Raw genomic sequence first — 20,750 nt, forward strand, 5'->3', positions numbered from 1 at the left:
AGGCTTTGCATCCTTAGGAGATTCAGAGGAGAGCATGGGCTGACTCTTTGTACCCAAAGATAACTAAAGCCAGGAAATCAGTCCAGGCATTTCCCCACCTCTTGGTGGTGTACAGCAGGCCAGAGGAGCCTGGCCCTGAGCAGGGTGGGACAGGTGAAGGCAGACGAAGAGAAGAGTGACTCTGGGCATTGGAACCGAGTGGGCAGTTCTACAGGTACGGCCTCTATCCCATCAGCAGTTCAGGGTCTGATGATGACCTTCAGGTAAATGCTCTCATGATCATGGGGCCCCGAGATGCACTGGTGGAGGTTAGGAATGATGACCTTTCTGTACATGCTCTCGTGATTGGGGGGCCCAGAGATGCACTGGTGGAGGCTGGAGATGACGACCTTCCAGTAAATGCTCTCATGATCAGTGGCAGTGGGGGGAAAGGGGCAGAGAGACATTGGTGGAGGGTGGCAATCAGCACAACACTGATTTTTTTTTTAATTTGTAAAAAAAAATGACAACATTAAAGAAAATGTTTACAAGAGGAATAAGAAATCATAGAATCTTACTGCTTTAGTATAGGTATTTTCATGGCCTCTTCCTTCATTGACTTGAGACCTAAAATTTAGTGTCTTTTTATTACATATTATGCCAAACAATAGCAATATTCCAATTATGATCAAGAAGGGGCAATTGAAGTATAGCAGCATTTCTACAGGGTCCTTGCCTGGGAACTCCCCAAATGTTTCTCCGGGTAATAGAAAGTAAGGGTGCTCCTTTAGTAGGCACAGATAGTGGAGCCTTAACTTGTTTCTCTCCAGGCCAGAGCCCTGGGCTCAGCTTCCTCTAGAGGATTCTTCAGGTAGACGGTGCACAACCTGTCCCTATAGTAATAGTGCAAGAAGGCCTGATTGGTGCACATTCAGTCAGGTCCCCAAAGGAGCATGATCGAGGGACTGAAGGATGCTATTTAAGGACCAAATTTTACTTAGGTCCCTTTTCAGGCCTGCCTTCCCCAACTTTCTGTATCCATTAGATTGGAAGCTTTCTGAAACAATGTCTGGACCTCTCCATTGTCCTTCCAGCCTAGGACCAGGTAAAAGAACTTTAAAATGGTCAAAGAAATCCACATCTAAAACAGCTGCTGTGCACTGCTGGCCCAGACTCTGGGCTGCACTGTCATGTCTGAACATGACACCATTAGGGGGCAGTCTGGGTCCATGATGAGCCATTTCTTCCCATGGCAGACTGGTCACTGGTGCAAAGACCCTTCCAGAGCCACATACCCACCTCTTGGTCCTCCAGGGGTTTTCCTCTCATGGTCTCAGCTGTGCCAGCAGTTCTCAGAGAAGACGCTACTGGATGGGTGGGAGGAGGGAGTGGACCAGGCCTCTGGGGACTAAGTCCTTCAAATTCAGCCCCCTACCACAGTGCCGAGATCATGGTATGTGTTCAATATTTAATAACGGTTGCATGAAATGGAAGTAACAAGAAACCTAAAGCAGAAGAAAAGCTCTAGGGGAGGCAAGTTTGTGAGTATGCCTGGGGGAGGGGCTGTTCTCTGACCAGGTTGGGGCCGGGGCCCCTGCCACTTCCCAGCACTCCTCTGGTCCCCTGTGGTGTCATGTTCCATGTACAGAAGCCTCAGGGGTCCAGGTGATGAGTCTAAGGATGGGGTATGTGTCTGGACTCTGGTGAGCTAGGAGAGGTGTCAAAACTCAGGTAGGCTAGGACGGCACAAAGGATACAAGTTTCATTCCCAGCCCTCAACTTATAAGATCCCTCCAGGGGCAGATACCGAGCCCAAGCTGGCTGGGTCCGCTGAGCCGATCACCCTTAAGAGCAGAAGGCCATTCCTGGCAGTTCCCCTTCCCTAGGGCCACTCACATTTGTTTCCACACAGGTAATCCATGTTTGTTATAGAAAAATGCCACATCACTCTTTATTGGACACCAGCGCCAGCACCAGCCCCCTTGTCTCTAGCCACAGGGCACGCGGGCAAGGGGCTCCATCCCCCGGGCGGGGTGCAGTGGAAGCCTGGCCCCGCTTCTGCTCTCCTAGGGCCAGTACCCTCCTTGGTGCAGGGGGCTACTTGCTCAGGTTTGTTCAAACTCCATGTCACAGTAGCCTACGCTGAGGGGCTGGGCCTGGACACCACGCCTGCAAGAGGACGTAAAGAAACAGGTACCATGAGTCCTTGAAGGTGGTTAGTTTTAGGCTCCAGCAACATCTTTTCCACCATAACCAACGGTCTCCCCTTCGCCCAGTTCAGTGGATTTCATGCTGTCACTAGACACCAAAATTCCTCGGGGTCTCTCTTCCAAAGATTCTTGCTGGGGTGGGGCTGTGTGTTGGCGAGAATCTGCCATCTGGATCAGGTGCCCCAGTGATTCTGATACAGGGACACCTTGGAACCTTGAGGAATACCTTCCCGTTTCTATGCCCCAGCCCCAAATCACTCAGTCTCTTGAGAAAAAAGGTGGATGCCTACAATGTGCCCAGTGCTCTTGGCCCAGTGAGCCCCCGTTAATGGCTCTAAAACACTGTAAATGTCAGGGGCAGGGGGCACGGAGACACTGTCTAGCCCACCCACAGGATGTGGGTGTGAAATCTCAGCCTCACCAGTTCCAGGACCTGACCAGTCTCTTTAGAGCACCTTGAGACATACCTCCTTTATTATCCAAATAAGTTATCTGCTCAGAGATGGTAAGGAACTCGCTCAAAGTCACTCAGTAAATTAGACAGTCGAGGCTTAGATCCCACATGCCTGGCTCTCAGCCTGGGACTCTGCTGTGTACGAGGCTGTTTCCCCAGGGTCTCAAAACCACGTCAATGAATGAACCAGGGAACTGACCCTCTTACGCAGGCCCATCCCAACTGGGACACGGGTGTCGCGAGAACCCGTAAGAGCACGGCCGTGGATAAGAGCACAGCCAGTGAAGGCAGTTCAAGTCCTGGTTCTGAGCAACTTTGGGCAAGTTACTGAACTGCTCTGTGCCTCAGCTGCCTGCCTCTGAAGTGGGGATAGAAACTCTACCCCCTGGGAGGGCCGTGGTGACGACTGAAGGAGGCAGTGCTGGCACAGGGCTGAGCGCAGGGCTTGCCACCCTTGGCACACTTCCGCAAGTGTGAGCTACTATCAGTGCTCTTCTATCAGGAAGGGGTCCTCAGCCGCTGACCTGCCGTGGTCTGCTTACCTCAGCAGCTCACAGCGGAAGTGTGACAGACGTTTGAAGGCAAAGTCCAGGTTGGACACCATCTTGTTGCTCCACAGCCTCTCAGCAACAGCCCCTGCTCTAGGCCTGCGGGAAGGAGACAGGCACCAGGTTTGGGCTCTGGGCTCCTGCAAGGGCACTGGACACCCACAGCCTCTTGTTTAGGCACCCCAAACTAGCTCGGGGCCGAGGGATGTGATCGACACTTTAATCAGAGTGACAGATCACTGGAACGCTCCTCAGGGACTGCCAGGGCCCAGCTTCATCTTCAGTAAAATGGGGGTCATGATCCCTCCTCCTCTCCCGAAGACAGAGGGACCAGAGTCTGTCTGAAAGGCATCGTGAACAGTTACTGATGGCGGTGGCGGCAGCTGTTCTCAAAGTGTAAACTCTACACAGCCCCCCAAGCGTGCTGAGCGGTAGCCTCACTCTGAGGAGACAGCAGAGAGGAGTCTTAGTACAGAGACTGCGCGTCTCAGGGCTGCATCCTGAGCCATCCTGAAAACAAAATTCTTTCAACGTGCTCTCCAGGCCTCCTTATCCCTATGTGTGAAGTGGGGACAACAATCTCCACGTTGTTTAGCTGTCACGTCCAAGTCATGTCTAACTCTTTTGTGACCCCATGGACTGTAGCTTGTCAGGCCCCTCTGTCCATGGGATTTCCCAGGCAAGAATACTGGAGTGGGTTGCCACTTCCTTCTCCAGGGGATCTTCCTGACCCAGGGATGGAAGCCAGGTTTCCTGCACTGCAGGCAGACTCTTCACCACTGAGCCACCAGGGAAGCCCAACAGTCTCCACGCGACACACCTGATGGGCTGAAGGAGCAGACACAGAAGTCAGGCTGGAGACGACTGTTCACACAAAAGCAACAGCGCGAGGCCCCTCCTCTCCCAGGCCTGAGAGGAGGCACTCGGCCGGTGGTGGCTGGACGGGACGGAGCCTGGCGGGGAGAGCCCAGGCCCACAAGCCCAACCCTCCATATCCCCAGAAAGCCCTTACCAGAGCCTGGGGACCAGGTTTGTGCTGTCCACATACTCTCCCCACATACAGGCCTCTCCGCCAATCACCAGGGCCTTCTGCTCAGGGCTACCTGAGAGAAAACAAGCAATGACAGGCCTCAACCACCTTCCCAACGTGGTCCTCTCCTCAGATAGGCCATTTCACCTGCTGGTCTGAAACATCCAACCCAGGCTCTCCTTCTCTCCCCCAGCTGCTTTGGCAGCAAGGAGAGCTCCCTGTTTACCTTCAAATGCCAGGGGCTCCACCAGGTAGATCTCCTTCCAGTCAGGGCCATAAGTTATGTGGTTCAGGTACCAGGGGGCAGAGAGCAGGGCCCGAAAGCCAGCACGGGTGACCAGAGCCATCTCCTTCACGTATTTTACTGGTATCTCTTCTCGCCATACCTGAATGATTGTGTCTGGCCGAACCTGTCACAAAAGGTCAAATGGCATAAAGGTTCCCGGGACATAGTCTCCTGCAAGCAGCCCAGGCCAAGGGGGTGTGTGCCTCCTCTGCTCCCCAGTAGCAAAGCATTTCTCTGTGACCCCTAGCCACTGAGCTTCTAGCCCAGTGCAGAGGCCAAGGCCCCCAAAGGCCCTAGGACAGCTCCGTGCTGCCTCCTCCCCTAGCCCCTCTGCAGCTGTCCTATCTACACTGAGATAGTAACTCCAGCAGTAAACCAACAGAGGCAAGCAGTGGGGCCTAGAAAACTCATCAGGGACTGTCAGGTCCAAGCATCTCCAGATGTATCTGAAGGTGGGACGAGGTTCCTGCAGATCTTACTAAGCTGGGATCTTACTAGTCAATGATGAAGGAGAAGATAGCCCTGCTCCCAGGCCGAGAAGATCCTAGTCTATGACACAGGAATGAAAACCCAACCCATCATGCCAGGAGGAATCCCAAGTAACCTGGCAGCACAAGTAACTTGATCAGTTCATAGTGAGAGAAGACAAATGGAGGCTCTGACACCCACACTTGGGGCTCAGAGCTCTGCATCCATGCAGGAGCAGGGAAGGGATGGGAGAGCAGAGGGAGGCCCTGAGGGGAGCACCTCTCCTCTGCCCCAGGCTCACCTTTACTTTATTATCAAACACCTCCTGCCACACCACGTAGCCCTTGCCATAGGCAGAGACAATGTCCAGTAGCCTAGAGAGTACAGAGAGTGTTTGCTCAGTTCAGAGAGGCTCTGCGCTACTGGTGCCAGTGCCCTGGGGGCAGAGGCTGGCTAGGGGCCCATTCCTGTCTGACCAGTTGGGAACCGACCACTCCAACCAGAAAGGACAGGACAGAGGACCCCTTTAGGGGCCCAGAAAGTGGTCCAGCAGGGCCTGGCCCTGCTATGGAAAGTGAGGACTCTGAAGGAGGGTGACTGCCCACTCCCGCTGCTTCCTCACGTCTGGATGTAGAAGGACTCCAACTTCTTGAAGTCATCACCAAAACCTTTCTTCTTCATAAAGGCCTGGATATCTGGGTTGGACTTCCTGAATCCCAAGAGAAAATGAAGATTAATCCTTTTGACATCCTCAAAGCCCAAAGCTTGGGGATTTGTCACCTGGCCTCCCACAACTTCTTTTTTTTTTTCCCATCTGAAAAACCAATCAACTGAGGATCTCAAGAGGCCACAACTTTGGGAAGTATGACTGAAAAAGCTAAGTGAAGGGGGCCCACTGAAATAGGCCAAGAAAGGCTAAGCTTGGACCTGAAGAGCTTCAAGTTCACTTCCAAAGAGAATACATCTCAGTCTTTCTGGGCTGTGATATGAAGCTCTAAGGTCTCGACTCAGGCACACTGGCTTCTGGTTTCTGTCTCTTACCTCCCACACCCTGGGCATATCCTGCTTTTTCCTTAATGTTTATTCTTTATTCCAAGTGGATACAAGCATTGGTGTCTGTCACCCGTGGCAGCTCCCTTGCCGCACAATGTCTACATTTTATTTTTTCTCTCTCCTCCACTCTTTCCCCAGATCCAACTCTAGTTCCCACTTCTCCAAGAAGCCCCTCAGCCTCTTTTGAGCTAAGTAAATCTGAGGGCTGGAACCTTATAATTTAATACTAACTAGACACTGTCACATATTAACCTCAAATTCATGTGTCCTGCCTCTTCAACCAGACTATTTTAAACTGTCAAAAGCAGGGACTATTTTTCTTTATCCTGATTTTTCCAAGACAATTCTGTGCCTGGAGGTGGTTTTTCTGTCAATATCTCAAGACTATGACAAGATCATGGATTTGCCAAGATCAGGTAGGGCCTCTCGGTAGGTAGAGAGAGGAAAGGCCGAAGGTCTCAGCCATCTGGATAGACAGCTGAGGAGCACCTGAGACAGGGAGCTTCTTCAGGGCTAACCTCTCCTCTGAGTAGGCCATCTATCAGGCCAGGATGGGAGGGGTCATTAAGGCTCATACCAGCAGGTGAAATCAACCTCATCTCCTCCAAGGTGCAGATAAAAATCTGGGAAGACAGTACTGATTTCCAAGAAGAATGTACTCATGAACTCGTAGGTATTGTTGAGAATCGGATTCACGGGCCCAAAGGTGCCAGAGGGATGAGACCCAGAGTAGCAAGGAGTTAATAATCCAGGGACACCTAAGGCAATAGAAAATCTGACACTAGTGTCACAAATACACAATCCCCACGTATAGTCATATACATGATGACAATCATGTTCATAGACATTCCCTCATGTAGGAACACTCAGGCACTCACTGACATGAGCATTTAGTGACAATCAAAGAAATACAGGTATGTCCATGAATCATACCCAGACAACTGTCACACACTTCTGCTGCCCTGACACATTCTTCCACTGGGGTCACCCTTGCTCCCAAAGCCTGCTCTCCTCACGTAGCCTGCCAGCAGAAAAGCAGAGAGTCTGATCTAGACAGACTGGCAAAATCTTTCTTCCACTCTGGGCACAATGACCAACAAGGGCATTATCAGGCAAGGATATCTGAGAAGAATTTGCCCATGTTTTAATCGTAAGAAGTGTCCTCTTTCACCGAAAGTAAATTCTGCCTATCTAAATTCCCAGTGGAAGGAGTTGATGGAAAATATTCTTCCAGAGACCAAGGCTAGGGCATGCTACATCCAAAAGTCAACATACTAACTCCCCATTGAAGGGAATCAGTGGACTCCCTCCAACTGCAGACATTATTCTTACCTGGCCCCCAGGACAGAGTGTGGCCAGGAGTGTCAAACTCTGCCAGCACCCGGATACCCCGAAGCCGTGCGTATTCAATCACCTCCTTCACATCTTGTGCTGTATAGATGTGGGTGGCAGGGTTGTAGGACCCCTGAAAGGCACAGAACACATTGAGGATCCCATTTCCTGAAGGCTAGCAGAGGAGAGGATATTCAAAATGCCTTCAGGCTCCCCTGGATATCAGAAAATCTGCCCACAGGGCTTCCCTGGTGGTGGAGTGGATAGGAATCCACCTGCCAATGCAGGGGACCTGGGTTCGATCCCTGGTCCAGGAAGAACCCATATGCCTCCGAGCAACTAAGCCTGGGTGCCACAACTACTGAACCAGTGTTCTGGAGCCTGCAAGCTGCAACTGCAATGAGAAGCCAGAGTAACCTCTGCTTGCCACAACTAGAGAAAACCCATGCAGCAATGAAGACCCAGCACAGCCAAAAATAAATAAATAAAATTATTTTTAAAAAAGAAAATCAACACACAGCCTGGTGATATCAGGTGCCGTCATCAAGGAACTGAATCATAATTTCCCACAAGCTGTCCATTCATTGTCTTATCTCAGTGCCATGATGCCAGTGAGATAAATAAGGTAGTTATTATACACAGCTAACAAAATATGAATAAATTAAAAAGATGGGACCAGGAAAGATTCTCTCCTGAAGGTCACAGAGGAAATTAATGGTACAGTTTAGACTTGAACTCAGGTCTCTTGACTCCAAAGCCAGTGCCCTTCTATATGTGAGTGTGTCCCTTAAACTGGCTGGTTAGGAGGTGAGCTGATGTCCTTTGCTAGCAGGGCCATGGCCAGAGTCAGACTTCAAGCCATCAACTGGGTTTGGGCAAAATCGAAACATACCTTTTTGGTAAGATCTGGAAAAGTGAAGCTTTCATATGGGAAAGAAGAGTCATCAACCAGATGCCAGTGGAAAACGTTGAATTTATTGTATGCCATGACATCCTGTAGGTCAGAGCATACACTGTGAACCCAGCACAACTTCTCCAGCTTTGGCCCCAAGCTTGGCAGGCTGTGCCACACACTTTCACAGGCTCAACCTGCCCCAGCTTCCTGCTAAAGTGCTCACTGGTTCTCTGTATCAAGCCTTCCCATCAGGTTGTGCCTGGCATCCAAAGATGGCTGACAGAAGCAGTATCTCCTCTGTGAGGGATGAATTACAGTCACACTGGGAGAAGGGCTGCAGTTCTGTGGTACCCTGGGGTCAGGAAGGCCCACAAGACCGTGGAAACTAATATTTCCTCTTGCCACTTGTTTTGGGTTGTCTGACTAGTGTTTATCCAAACTGTGAGGTCGGTTGTGAATTTAATAGCCTCATAAGTCACAAATCTCAGATGCCAGGACTGGTGGATGTGCCCACTTCTCTGGTTCCATCAGAACACCAAAGGAATAGTTAAGACATGTAAGCCAGATGGGTAACTGTCAGCTAAGACTGCCCATCAAATTCTAGACAGTTAGGATCATCCCCAGCTAAGGCTCTTGAATATCACTTTCCTAACTAAAGATAGCTGCCTTTGGTCAGAGAAGCCAATTCCCCAACCCACCTTCTCTGTCACTGGACATGGCCTGGACATTGGTCCTCAGTAGCCAGTGGGGTATGTTTAAATCACTCGTATTTTTTTGAATCTTGCAGCAGGTCATCTTTTACATTTTTCCCAGGAGCTCATAAAGTTACATAAATTCTCTCTGTAACTCTTTAAGAATATGGCACCAGATCCATCTGTTGTCCCATCACCCCAGAATCCTAAAGGCAAAGAAGGTCTTAAGGCCTGGGTACCAGAGTGTCCAGGATGCTAGCCAGTGGCAGGTAATGGCGAGACGTATCCAGCAACAAGCCCCGGTGAGGGAAGCGAGGGAAGTCCTCAATATCCGTCTTGTTGACATAGAACTGTGTGGACCAAACATCGAACACGTCAGGAATCTAAGGCAATTCACCAGTGGGGTGGAGGGGGATGAGAAAAGCTTTCTGAGACCCCTGAAAACCCAACCAGCTGACTGTTCTTCAGGGTAACTATCTCCACAAACACCACACACCTCCAAATGAATGACCATAAGCATTTATCTCTCCAGAGAGTAACTTTCCCCTGCCAGCAATGCAGCTGTCCCACACACCACTCAGCTCACATGCACCAGATTCTCACTGACTCAGTATTTTCTTAAAGCAGTGTGGTCTTAAGGTCATTACTCAATAATGACTCAGGGGAACTAAGTTATACCCTAACTGGCAAAAGCTACCAAACCAGTTTCCACCCATTATCTCCATGAATACTCTTTTGGGGACCATCTCAAGCCACCAGGACTCTGTTTAAGGCAAAAGAAGGTATTTCCAGGACTCTCAATATTGGAAGCAAATGCCAGAGATTTAAGAGGAGCCCTTTTTGAAGGCCTGCACTCACCGTGCCCTCAGGAGATCTCCAAATAAGCTGGCTAAATGTCTCCAGACCTACAGGGAAGTAGAGAGGTGGACGTAAAGACTTAGGGAGGTGGGTAAAAAGTTAGAACCATCTGGAATGTTCCTATGTGGCAGAGCACAGTGCTTGGGCACACAGTGAAATGAAATCTAGTGTAGGCTGCATGCTTCTCAACAGCTAGAAAAGGGGGACAGTAGGAAGCCAGTATCGATTTTTACTGTCTTTTATTTTGGGAGTGGGCAGTGTAAGGGGGTTTTGTGTCCCTCCTAGTAATACACTCATCCACATGTCTCTTATCTATAAACCCTAAGTCTTGAATTCACAAAGATATTAAGAAGAGAGGCCAGGCATGCTGAGTCCAGAGCATTAAATGCTCTCAACAGCTGGGGCCTATAAGGACATATGAAAGGACAAGCCAGCTCACAAGGGGTTAAGTAGTTCAGTGGATAATACTCATCGGGTCCCTGAGCTGAGAAAAAGGGGCCTCCAACCTGCTGCCTCTTCACTTTGAATTGTGAGAATGTGATCATAAACTTGAGTTTCATAAACTCAAAGAGATCATAAACTTGTGGGTCCACAGCTGGACCCAAAAGACAAAGAAACATCCACTTTTCCTCTTCAGACCCTGAGAAGAGAACCAACTATAGAGAGCTGAGGTCTGGCAAGTGGCAACTGCCCCAGGAGACTGGACACAGATGCCGAGATTCCGGTGAGGCCCAAGGGCAGGTGTGCTGTGTCCAGAGCACTAGATGTTCTCAACAGCTGAGCCCTCACTTCTGCAAACCCAGCAGAAGCCCTGTGAAAGAGTCCCAGAATCCTAAACTTTGAGAATTTAAAAACCTGTGAGGCCTTTGTGGTCATCCAGCACCTCCCTTGAGGCCAACTTCCAGTGGACCATCTCGGCTTCTTTCCAGCCTGACCTTGACGCCTGGCACTTGGGGTCCCTGAACTCTCCCACTTTAACCTAATTATTAGCACCCACTCAAAATGTACAAGAGGGCAGAGGGGGGTCAGCATGCTGTTTCTCCAGAATGCAGGGGAGGACAGGAGGGGCTAGGGAATAAAGACAAGCTGACACAAGGTTTGGGGTTCAGTGAGAACTTCCCTCATTCACCAGCTGGGCTCTTACCAAAAGGGGCGGAAGTACTTGGCTAAGTCTGTGTCTGGGGACCAGATACCTTCTCAGTGAATCAAATACCTTCTCAGTGAACCAAGAGGAAGGGCAAGGGCCTGTCACCCGCTGGCTAGCGAAGTCCTCATTTTATCACTGTTTACCTCTTTTTTGACATTTGTCTCTTTTGATCTAGATTTCCTTTTTGAAGAGCCCTTCCAATCCTGTGTCTGTAGTGAGAGCTGAACAACCTGTGTGTGTGGCAGAGCGGGCCCCTCTCCCCAGCCGCCTGCCCCTGCTGGTGCCCGCCAGCAGCCTGCGGGGACTCCCTCTGCTTCCGAGTGCCTGCCAGGGGAGTGGCTGTTGCTGCACAGGCTGTGACACCTGTCAACTGCTGGAGACAGCAGGGAGAACACTCCCTGCAGGGAGTTGAGGAAACACTCCAACTGGTCTCCATAAAGCAAGTTCCTATGGCGGGGTGTTTGCCTGGCCTCCAGTCCTGCCCCTCTCCCCACCAGTGCCCACCTCCCCACATCATCCTTCTCTCTCCCAGCATCAGCCCCATCTTGTTACCTCGCAGGGCGCCCCAGACAGTCTCGGAGAGGAGGAGACACTGCTCATCATTTATGGTCAGTGTGTCTGAAATGACAGAAATGGTTCCATTAGGTTAAGGATTTCTACCCTCAGGTTAGAGAGAATCACATGTTCTCTGTAAAACCTCGGATTAAAAACCAACAATAAGGAACTTTCCTGGTGGTCCAGTGGTTAAGACTGCGCTCCCACTGCAGGGGGCCTGGGTTTGATCCCTGGGAACTAAGATCCCGTGGGAAAAAACAACAACAAACAAACACATTTTTTCTTTCAAAGAGGAAGCATTCCCTGAGGCAGCAGGGCTGATACTCAGGCCTGGGGCCAGAGTGGGAGGGTGGTCACCCAGTGGCTCCAAGGCTCCAGAAAATGGTGTGTAAGGAGGGGCAGGCTGGCCTGGAATCCTCTGCAAAGCACCCCCCGCCCTGTGGGTCCGTTTCCCCACCAGAAACATGGATTCCGGCCAGGCTCCAGTCAAAGGACAAAGGGGAAAGGGATGCTTGGAGGGGTGAGTCCAGGTTACAATGTTCCCAGAGCCTTTGAAGTCACCCCCCTCTCCCTTTGTCTCCAAGCCTCAGCTACTTCCTCAGCAATGTGAGGAAGAAGCCAAGACCTGAATGTTCACTTTGTACACTGAGATGTCCCCAGATGCTGCTGCTCAGGGCAGCCACAGGACCAATGACTTGGCGTCATCTCAGTTCAAACGGCCAAAAACTCCTCCTCTCTCTAGTGTAGGGTCTCTAAGAGAAAAACCAACAAAGGGCATAAGTTCCTAAAATGCCAGTGGGATTATATTCAGTCCAGAAGGCAGGTGTCCTGTGGGCCTCAGTGACTAGCCAGTGTGATGTTCACGGCCAACCTTCAGACGCTGGTTAGAGTGCATAGGAAAAACTCTCCTTTGAGGGCTCTGGGCACTTGGCGACCCCTGCCCCCCACCCTCGTGGAGGGCTCCAGGCCTAGCATCTGCAACTGAGGCCAGGCCATCTGGAGTTATAGCTCCAGACAAGTGCTGGCTTCTAGAACAAGGAACGAAGTGGTACTTACAGTTCTCTACAGACCCCAAAGAAGGAAACTGGTCACATCCAGGAGTGACGACAAGGACCATCAATGAATTCTTCTCTGACGTATGCCGTTTTTCTGCAAGGACAGGATAATAAACTCAGTGTGGCTGACTCACCGCCAGAAACATCAGGCAAAACCAAGGCCCTACAGGAGGGTCCCCAACTCTAGTTCTTTCAGTTTGTGTCGGTGGTAAGAGAGAAAGGGGGGCGGACAGCTGCCCTTGGCACAGGTGCCGCCTAGTCACCTGTTTGACTTGTCTCTTGGGTTGTGTTCCCCTCCCCGCAGTCACCCACCCTGGCCCTTGCATGATGGACCTGCCAGCAGCTCTTTGCAACCAGGGCTCTCTGTTTCCGGCTTGCAGAGGTTCCAAGACCTCAACAACTGCTTCTGAACTAGAGGTGGCTCTGGAGTATTGCTAGTCAAAGTGTGATCTGCAGATTAGCTGATGTGCCAGTGGTGTTACTAGTTGGTCACCGGATAGGAAGCTTATATGACTCCAGAGTGTAATTCAGTTATGTCCGAGCAAACACGGTTTAGTGCTAACAGTTTCTTGTAACAAGGTTTTCTTGATGAAGGGAACAGTTTTACATTCTGGTGAATATGCTTCTCATCTCACTGCAGACTGGCACTTGAAGTCAGAGTACTGTTCTGGAGGGCTCCAGATGAAGGCATCCAGCTTTGTAACAGGTTAGGAGCTGATGTGAGCAAATGAACTCGGTGATAGGAGGTCTGCTGTGCAGGAGGCCTCAGATGGCCTAGCTGGCGCTCCAGCAAAGGTACGTGGCCACCAGACCATCCTGTTTCCTTCCTTCCTCTTCCCAAACAGGCTCCCTGTCCAAGGCATACTTCTGCCCAACAGTGGAAAGCCACCAGTTGGAGACAACATACTATCTAATATAGTTCAACAGATCCCAGTCCACACAGGAAAAAAAAAGCACCAAACCAAAATACAAATGGCCAGTCTCTTCCCATCCTCCCACTGGTTCTTGTCCATGACCTTCAGGGTGGTACTGATTGTACCACGCCCCAAGCATGAACCTCGGTGAACTCCCTCTATTCTGTTTCTGGAGCCACATTTGTCCCCTTTGTCACCATGACATCCGTGACTTCCTATGAAACTACAAAGTCAGGGGTAGAATGGTCTGGCACAGTGCAGGAAGAGAGGATTCAGAACCACATTGGAATCCCAAACATTATCCATCTGTAGGCAGAAAGAACTCAAGAGCCTTGAACCAAAAGGAAGCCTGCTTAATCTCCTGCTCACTATACCACAAGGCTGCATCTTGGCTTTCAGGCTGGCCAAGAAGCAAGTCAATTGGGGGGTCCTTTCCTACTATCAAGAGCAAACACATTCTTTCTCCTGCTGGTAAATACCCTGTCGCCCCACACTAACACCTGCTTATACCCTGGAGGCAGAAGAGAATTTGAGGTTATTCTAGAACAGGCCAACTCACAGCTTCATTCTAAACCCTGAAGACTCATAGAAGGACAACCAGACTGTCAGGGCAGAGAGCGCACTCAACACAGAATGTGCAGGGCCATCTCTACAAATCCCAAAGACCAAGGAGGACCTCACTGAGAGGTAGGCATGAAGAGAACTATAATACCCTCCTTACATTACTGCCTCATTCCTCGTCTCCTGGTCCCCACCAGACCCTACACATCACAGAGTCTCAGTATCAGTGTGTGGAGAGTTCATTTGCACATCTACCCAGGCCAGGCATGCCAAAGAGGGCAAGAGTCCTAAGCTATCATCTTAACCTTCTGGACTTCAGTCTACCAAACAGAGAAATCTCAGCTCCCTTATGCAACTGCCACAGTCACCATCCTGATGACGAGAGAGGCTGCACAAACACCAGGCTTATCTGAACTCCTACGGAGAAGACAAGGGAACATGTAATTGCTGTTATCATATTTTGGTTTTTCTAAAACATGCCTGCACTTCATTCTCTAAATCCCTGGCCTTTTAAGAGGGGAAAAGTCACAGACTCCTTTGAGGATCTGACAAAAATGAAAGACTTTTTCCCCTAGAACACGGGGCCCCTCATTTAAGGGCGCATCTCCCCGCCCCCGGCCACCCATCTCATGGTGAAGAAGCCCTGTCTTAAGTGCTGTCAGTGACTCACATGGGTCTGGGCTGATTAAAGAGACACAGAGTCACGGCTGCTGCTTAAACAAGCTCTGAGGAGGAAGGACCGGAGTAGGCGGTGATGGGAGAGCTGGCAAAACAGGAGGGACGCTGGGTCATTTAAACGGATGTAAATAGAGACCATCATTGTAGTTTCCGCCTCCAAGTCACTACTCTGAAGAGAACAGGAAATAGGCAGGGGACAGGCAAGCTGCCTCGACACACACCCACACCCCCTGCACTGGGAGGGACTGAGGTGTGGGAAGCAGGGTCTGGCAAACAGCCGGCTCACCAGCAATTGCACGGGCACCCTTGCAATGGGCCTGGGCAGGACAGCAGGAAATTCTGAAGCCTCCAGGGCTCAGGAAGCAGCATGGAAAACAGAGCACTGAGCTGGGAGATCAGGAGGGGTTAGTTCTGGCTCGGTTTTGCTGCTGTCAAGCTGAGTGAGTCTTGTGGCTCCTACTTCCTCCCCGGTTAAACAATGGCAGGGTGGGACCATTGTTTACTGGCTGCTCCTCCTCGGAGCCAACACCTCATGATTCCACAGACTAACCACACAGCCCAGGGTCCCCTTCCAGACCACTGCTCCCTCATCCCCCTGCTTTCACGGAAGCCTGCTCTTTCCCAGGTTCAATGAAAACTCTGTATTTTTTTTTTTTACAAGTTAAAAAAAATTCAAGAACTTCCCTGGAAGTCCAGTGATTAAGAATCCATGCTTCCAACGCGAGGGACGCAGATTTGACCCCTGGTTGGGGAACTGAGATCCCACATGCCACCTGGTGCAGCCAAAATAGAAAAGGAAAAAAATGGCAAACAGCCCAGAATTGTTTATAGAAAAAAAGTTATCTTCAGCACCCCTCTTCTTCTCTGACAGGAGAGCCACTGTTAATTTTCTCTCCTTATCCCTCTCTTTTTAGCATAATTTTGCCTTATTCATCACAGGTCAGGTCTGGAGGTGGAACCCTTGAGAACAGGGAAACCTGAGACCGTTTTACCACCCAAATCCCGCTGTTTGCGCTTGTGCGGATCCCAGTACTATGACCCTTCCATTTCGTTTCTGTTCTCCATCCTCTGCCGTCTTCACTTCCTTCCTGTCGCCCAAGATGGGGGCACCTCCAACACCATCAAGCCAATACTCTCAACAGTCCATCGCTTCCTTCCGTTGCATGCAGGGGGCAAAACCCTCAACCTGGATCAATTGAACATCTGCCTTTGGTGCACCTAATCCTGGTCTCTCATCTTGCCTGGGCCCTTGATGCCGTCCTGAAAATCGCCACCACCACTGCTTTTTCCTAGTCTCTGCAACAGCTATTTCAGACTTGTACCATTTCTTCAAGTCCATAATCGGATTACCACTTGCTTTAATCTCAGCAGAAAACCAGAAGGGAACTCTGCCCACCTCCACCTTCCCCTCTCCTCCCTGACAAAAATACCTACAACACACACCTGGCCTTCTCCTCTTCCTACCTCAGTGGAAGGGGCTTCCTTTTACCTGTGGTCTGCAACTCTCCCCAGACTCCTCTGTATAAATTAGTTCCCTTTTCCCCCAGGTCTTCAAATTATTTCTTTTTGCAATTCTCTCCCATCAGCATTAAAATATTTGCACGTTTTCCTGGTCTCAACTCATCCCAAAGAGTCTCTTTCTCTCTCCTTCTGGTCACAAAGAAACTCTATAGGAAATGTAGGCTGAGCAGTTCAGTGCTAAATTTCAAAGTCAGACAGATCTGGGTTCAAATCTTGGCTGACACTTTCTAGCTGTGGGACCCTGAGCAAGTTATTTTTCCCTCTGAGATGTAGGTTCCTCATCTGGTGACCATAACAGTATCTAGCCTGTGGGGCTGTTGAGAAGGTTAAATGAGTTAATGCATGTAAAGTGCTTAGCTCAGTGCATGGCACATAAGAGGAGATGCATGCACAGTCCTCTCTTTGTAGCCGCTTTCTGACATCCTCTCAGCTCCTCAGTCCACTATAACCTAGCTTCCTTCACCATCACTCCTGGGAAAATACCTTCACCAAGGACCTGTGGTTCTGCAACTAAATGCAAGGGGTTTTTCAGTTCATTCATTCATCAGTTAATTTATTGAGCACTTACTATGTGCCAGGCTGTCCTAAGTGCTGGGGATACAAGAGCAATCGAACCAGACAAAACCCCTGCTTTAGAGACGCTGCATTCTACTGACACTCGCTTCCGGCCCTCTCGGCAGCATCAGACAGCCCCGACCTTCTTGAAACTAAACTCCCTTAGCTTAAGGGATGCTTTCTGTCTTGGTTTTCCTTCTAAGGCCTCGAACGTGCTTCCTTGTTTTCCTTTTCCTTCATCCTCCCCTACATGCCAGTGTCCCCAGGCTTCCAGACTTCTCTTTTTTTCCTCATTTTACACTCTCTCGGGACAATGTCATCCACTCCCAGGGTGACTGATGACTCTTAAATCTACCTTTCCTTCTGGAGCTCTAGACTCATACACCTCCACTCAAATGTCTCAAAAGCACTTCAAAACTTAAACGCAGAACTGAACTAACTCTGTATTAATCTTCCTGGCTAACCTTCTCTCACAATTTGATAATAGCACCATCTATCGAATCACCCAAACCAGAAACCTCCTCCTCCTCCTATCTTTCTGAGCAGATCAAAAGATCATTCATGTATACTTATTGATTGTCTAGTATGTGGCAAATCTTGTGCTAAGCACTAAGATCTGTTGTTGTTGTTGTTTGGTTGCTCAGTCGTGTCCCACTCTTTTGTGACCCCACAGACCATAGCCCACCAGGCTCCTCTGTCCATGGGATTTCCCAGGCAAGAATACTGGAATGTGTTGCCATCTCTTTCTCCAGGGGATCTTCTCGACCCAGGAATCAAACTCCTGCACTGGCAGGTGGATTCTTTACCACTAAGCCCCTAGGGAAGCCCAAGCACTAAGATTATATAGACTAATAAGAGGGACCCTGGTGGTCTAGTGGATAAGATTCCACATTCCCATTGTAAGGGGCCCGGATTCAATCCCTGGTTGGGGAACTAAGATTCCATATACTGCAACTAAGCCCACGTACCACAACTATTGAGCCCACATGTTCTAGAGCCTGCGCGCCACAACTAGAGAAGCCCAAGTGCTGCAAAGAGGACCCAGTGCAGCCAAGTAATAATAATAAAAGAAAGATCTAACTGTTGTAACTACAAAGTTGATAGTGGCTCTTGACCTCATCACCATCTTCCCACTCCCATTGGGTTAATACCTTAATTCAGCGTCATGTGAATTTTCACCTAGATTATAAAAAAATCTCCCAAGTTGCTCTCCCTGCCTCCATTTATATACCATGTCAATCAACTATCCTTTGTGATCTTTTATATGAAAATTAGATTATGACAATCTCAGCTCAAAATCCTACAGTGGTTCCCCACAGCTTTCAGGATAAAGTGCAGCATTTGCTAAATGATTATACAAACTTGTCTTTCTCTGCTCCTATTTGGGAACTCTCCCAGGAGCACAATGAACTCTTTACAGACCCCTGGAAGTGCTATATTTTCTCACTCTTTTTCTTTGCATGTATCGTTTCCTCCAATTGAAACAAACTTTGCATTGCCTCCATATCTCACCTGATTAAGAAACAGCTCTGGTTTTCCTTCTGTAAAACTTTGTCAGTCCCCTCCCCTTTCCTAGCAGACCTTCCTATATGATCATGAAGCAACATATACATACATTTCTCATAACAGGTATCTTAATATATGCTGTTTATTTGTCTGTCTCCTCACCAAGGCTCTGAGTTCCTCAACAGCAGGGACCAATCTCAGTGTCTTTGTATTCCCAGTGCCTGACACACGGTAGTCATTCAATAAATGTTTGCTGAAAAGAAAAAATGAATGATGCTAGAATTTTTTAAATGCATATTTAATTCTATGTATGCATAATGATTTGCTACACAATAGTCAGGTATAAATGGCAAACAGTTCACATAGAGATTACTTTTATACCCCCAAACCTAGCATTTCTGAAGATCTAAGATTCGGTTGCCATGCTGTGTATGCTCAGTTGTGTCTGACTCTTTGCAACCCCATGGACTGTAGCCCCCCAGGCTCTTCTGTCCATGGGATTCTCCAAGCAAGAATACTGGAGTGGGTTGCCATTCCCTTCTCCAGATCTTCCCAACCCAGGGACTGAACCTGTGTCTCTTGTGTCTCCTGCATTGGCAGGCGGGTTCTTTACCACTAGCGCCATTTAGGAAGTGGGATTCAGGTGGTGAATAGCAAAAAGACACCCAGTCGCCCAGAAAGTACCTTTTCAGATACTGCTCTGAAATCCAAAGATTTGGGTCTCTCTACTTCTCTGGAAGGCAGTACTCCTTCCTGCAACAGATATCTGGAACCCATGTCTTTACCTCAGTGCATAACAGCCTGTCCCTCGACCCACACTGCTCCTCCCTGAATCAAAACATTTCCATCACAGCAATGTGTTTAATTCACAGAATCTTAGCAGCATGAAGAAATGCCACTCGCTTTGGTAATACAGTGGCATGTGTTTTGGCTTCTGGAGTGAAAACTAGGGAAGTCAACCCCGTCTCTGGCACATCCCACTCATTCAAGTCTACCCTGCCCAGCAGTCCCGCGCTCTCCTTGATGGGGCCGGTGCTGGTTCTCCCTCTCCCACCCACCTTTATATGCATGGCATCCAGGCGTCCTCTCCCCACCCTTGACCTAATGAGAGCCCTTGCAATCATTCATTTCTCACTCATTCCAACAAGGATATACGGAGCACTTACTGTGCATCAGGACCTGTGCTAGGTACTGGGATGCTTAAAAGGAAAAACAAGCCCTGGTCCCTGCCCTTGAGGAGTGCACAGTCTAGTGGGAGAGACAGATATAAACAACAGTTACAAAACAGTGTGATTAAGGCTACAGTAGATATTATAGCTGCCTCCTTTTAGAGGCAGAGAGGAAGGCTTGACCTTGGAAGTGGACCTCTGAGCAGGACTTTGAACCTTGAGTTGGAGTTTGCCAGCTACCAAGAAGGAAAAGGTATTCTAAGCTGGGCAGCTGCTGATATACGAGAGCAGTGGTGCATCCAGGAGAAGAGGTTAGGCCGTCCTGTCCAACTTCTTCTCCTGGTAAAGTGGGAGTCTGAGAATCCCCCTGCCCTGGCCTGGAGACCCTCCTGGGTGCGGCTGAATTCTGTCTGGACCATGGTGCTGCCTCCCATGAGTTCTGCAGTTCTTTTCCCCCCATAGATTACTAATACCTACTCTGAAGTACAATGTGTCTAGCCCATAGGTGAATCCTGAATGTTTTCCCTTCTGTCTTTTGTAAAAGCTGTAGTTAGAAGTTTCCTTTTTTCCTCTACTTTTCAAACTTAACCTGTACTTGTTCACTCCCCTCGTCCACTGAAACATCTCCCTATAATTCTAGATCCTAAGAGATAACTTTGGTTATCATTTTGCCTACTTCCCAGTTTTTTTAACTATATAGATTTCTTTTAAAAACAAAAATGAGAGCCCAATACGTATTAGCTTGTTACTTTTTTCCACTTACCAAAATGATTTGCAGATCTTTTAATGTCAGTATATATAAACCTACATCATTGTTTGTAAGTGTTGAATGCAATTCCATTTTGGAGATATACTTTAATTTTTTTTTCATTTGGCCAAGCCATGCAGCTTACAGGATCTCAGTTCCCCAACTTGGGACTGTGGCAGTGAAATCAAAATCCTAACCATTAGCCACCAGGGAACTCCCAAACATACTTTAATTTTAAAAAGCTGAAATTACTAACTTCTTTCCTCTTTGTGGACATTTGGGACTACTTCTAGGTTTTCAATATTATAAACAATGCTCTAGTAAATATTCATATCTATATTATTTTTTAAAGCAGTTGTGAGAGATTTTGGTAGGAAAATTCCTAGAGGTAGAAATGCTAGGCCAAAAATATGAAAGTGTTTTTTCCTTTTATCATTTATTCATTTTTGGCTGCACTGGGTCTTTGCTACTGCACATGGGCTTTCTCTAATTGCAGCAAAGTGGAGGTTACTCTCTAGTTGTGGTGCGTGGGCTTC

General features: G+C 48.9%; 1 protein-coding gene across 3 annotated transcripts in view; it reads right to left on the bottom strand.

Annotated features, from left to right (window-relative positions):
• Positions 1–1,901: 1,901 nt before the first annotated feature.
• Positions 1,902–20,750, bottom strand: part of HEXA (hexosaminidase subunit alpha) — a 30,829-nt gene continuing 11,980 nt past the window's right edge. Inside the window, exons 1-14 of one of the 3 annotated variants that reach the window (XM_020894286.2) lie at positions 18,460–18,550; positions 12,564–12,656; positions 11,505–11,570; positions 9,806–9,852; positions 9,187–9,297; positions 8,253–8,354; positions 7,361–7,493; positions 6,606–6,786; positions 5,598–5,684; positions 5,277–5,349; positions 4,448–4,631; positions 4,204–4,294; positions 3,186–3,290; positions 1,902–2,148 (exon numbers count right to left, since the gene is read on the bottom strand). In XM_020894286.2, the coding sequence (XP_020749945.1) occupies positions 2,085–2,148; positions 3,186–3,290; positions 4,204–4,294; positions 4,448–4,631; positions 5,277–5,349; positions 5,598–5,684; positions 6,606–6,786; positions 7,361–7,493; positions 8,253–8,354; positions 9,187–9,297; positions 9,806–9,852; positions 11,505–11,570; positions 12,564–12,624 (1,305 nt within the window). In that variant the 5' untranslated portion in view covers positions 12,625–12,656; positions 18,460–18,550 and the 3' untranslated portion in view covers positions 1,902–2,084. Of the gene's footprint in view, positions 2,149–3,185; positions 3,291–4,203; positions 4,295–4,447; positions 4,632–5,276; positions 5,350–5,597; positions 5,685–6,605; positions 6,787–7,360; positions 7,494–8,252; positions 8,355–9,186; positions 9,298–9,805; positions 9,853–11,504; positions 11,571–12,563; positions 12,657–14,707; positions 14,883–18,459; positions 18,551–20,750 lie in introns of those variants that run through there. The other 2 variants (XM_020894287.2, XM_020894284.2) reach the window with 2 other exon arrangements.

This window comes from Odocoileus virginianus, chromosome 6 (genome assembly GCF_023699985.2).
Source record: "Odocoileus virginianus isolate 20LAN1187 ecotype Illinois chromosome 6, Ovbor_1.2, whole genome shotgun sequence".
Taxonomy (NCBI): domain Eukaryota; kingdom Metazoa; phylum Chordata; class Mammalia; order Artiodactyla; family Cervidae; genus Odocoileus; species Odocoileus virginianus.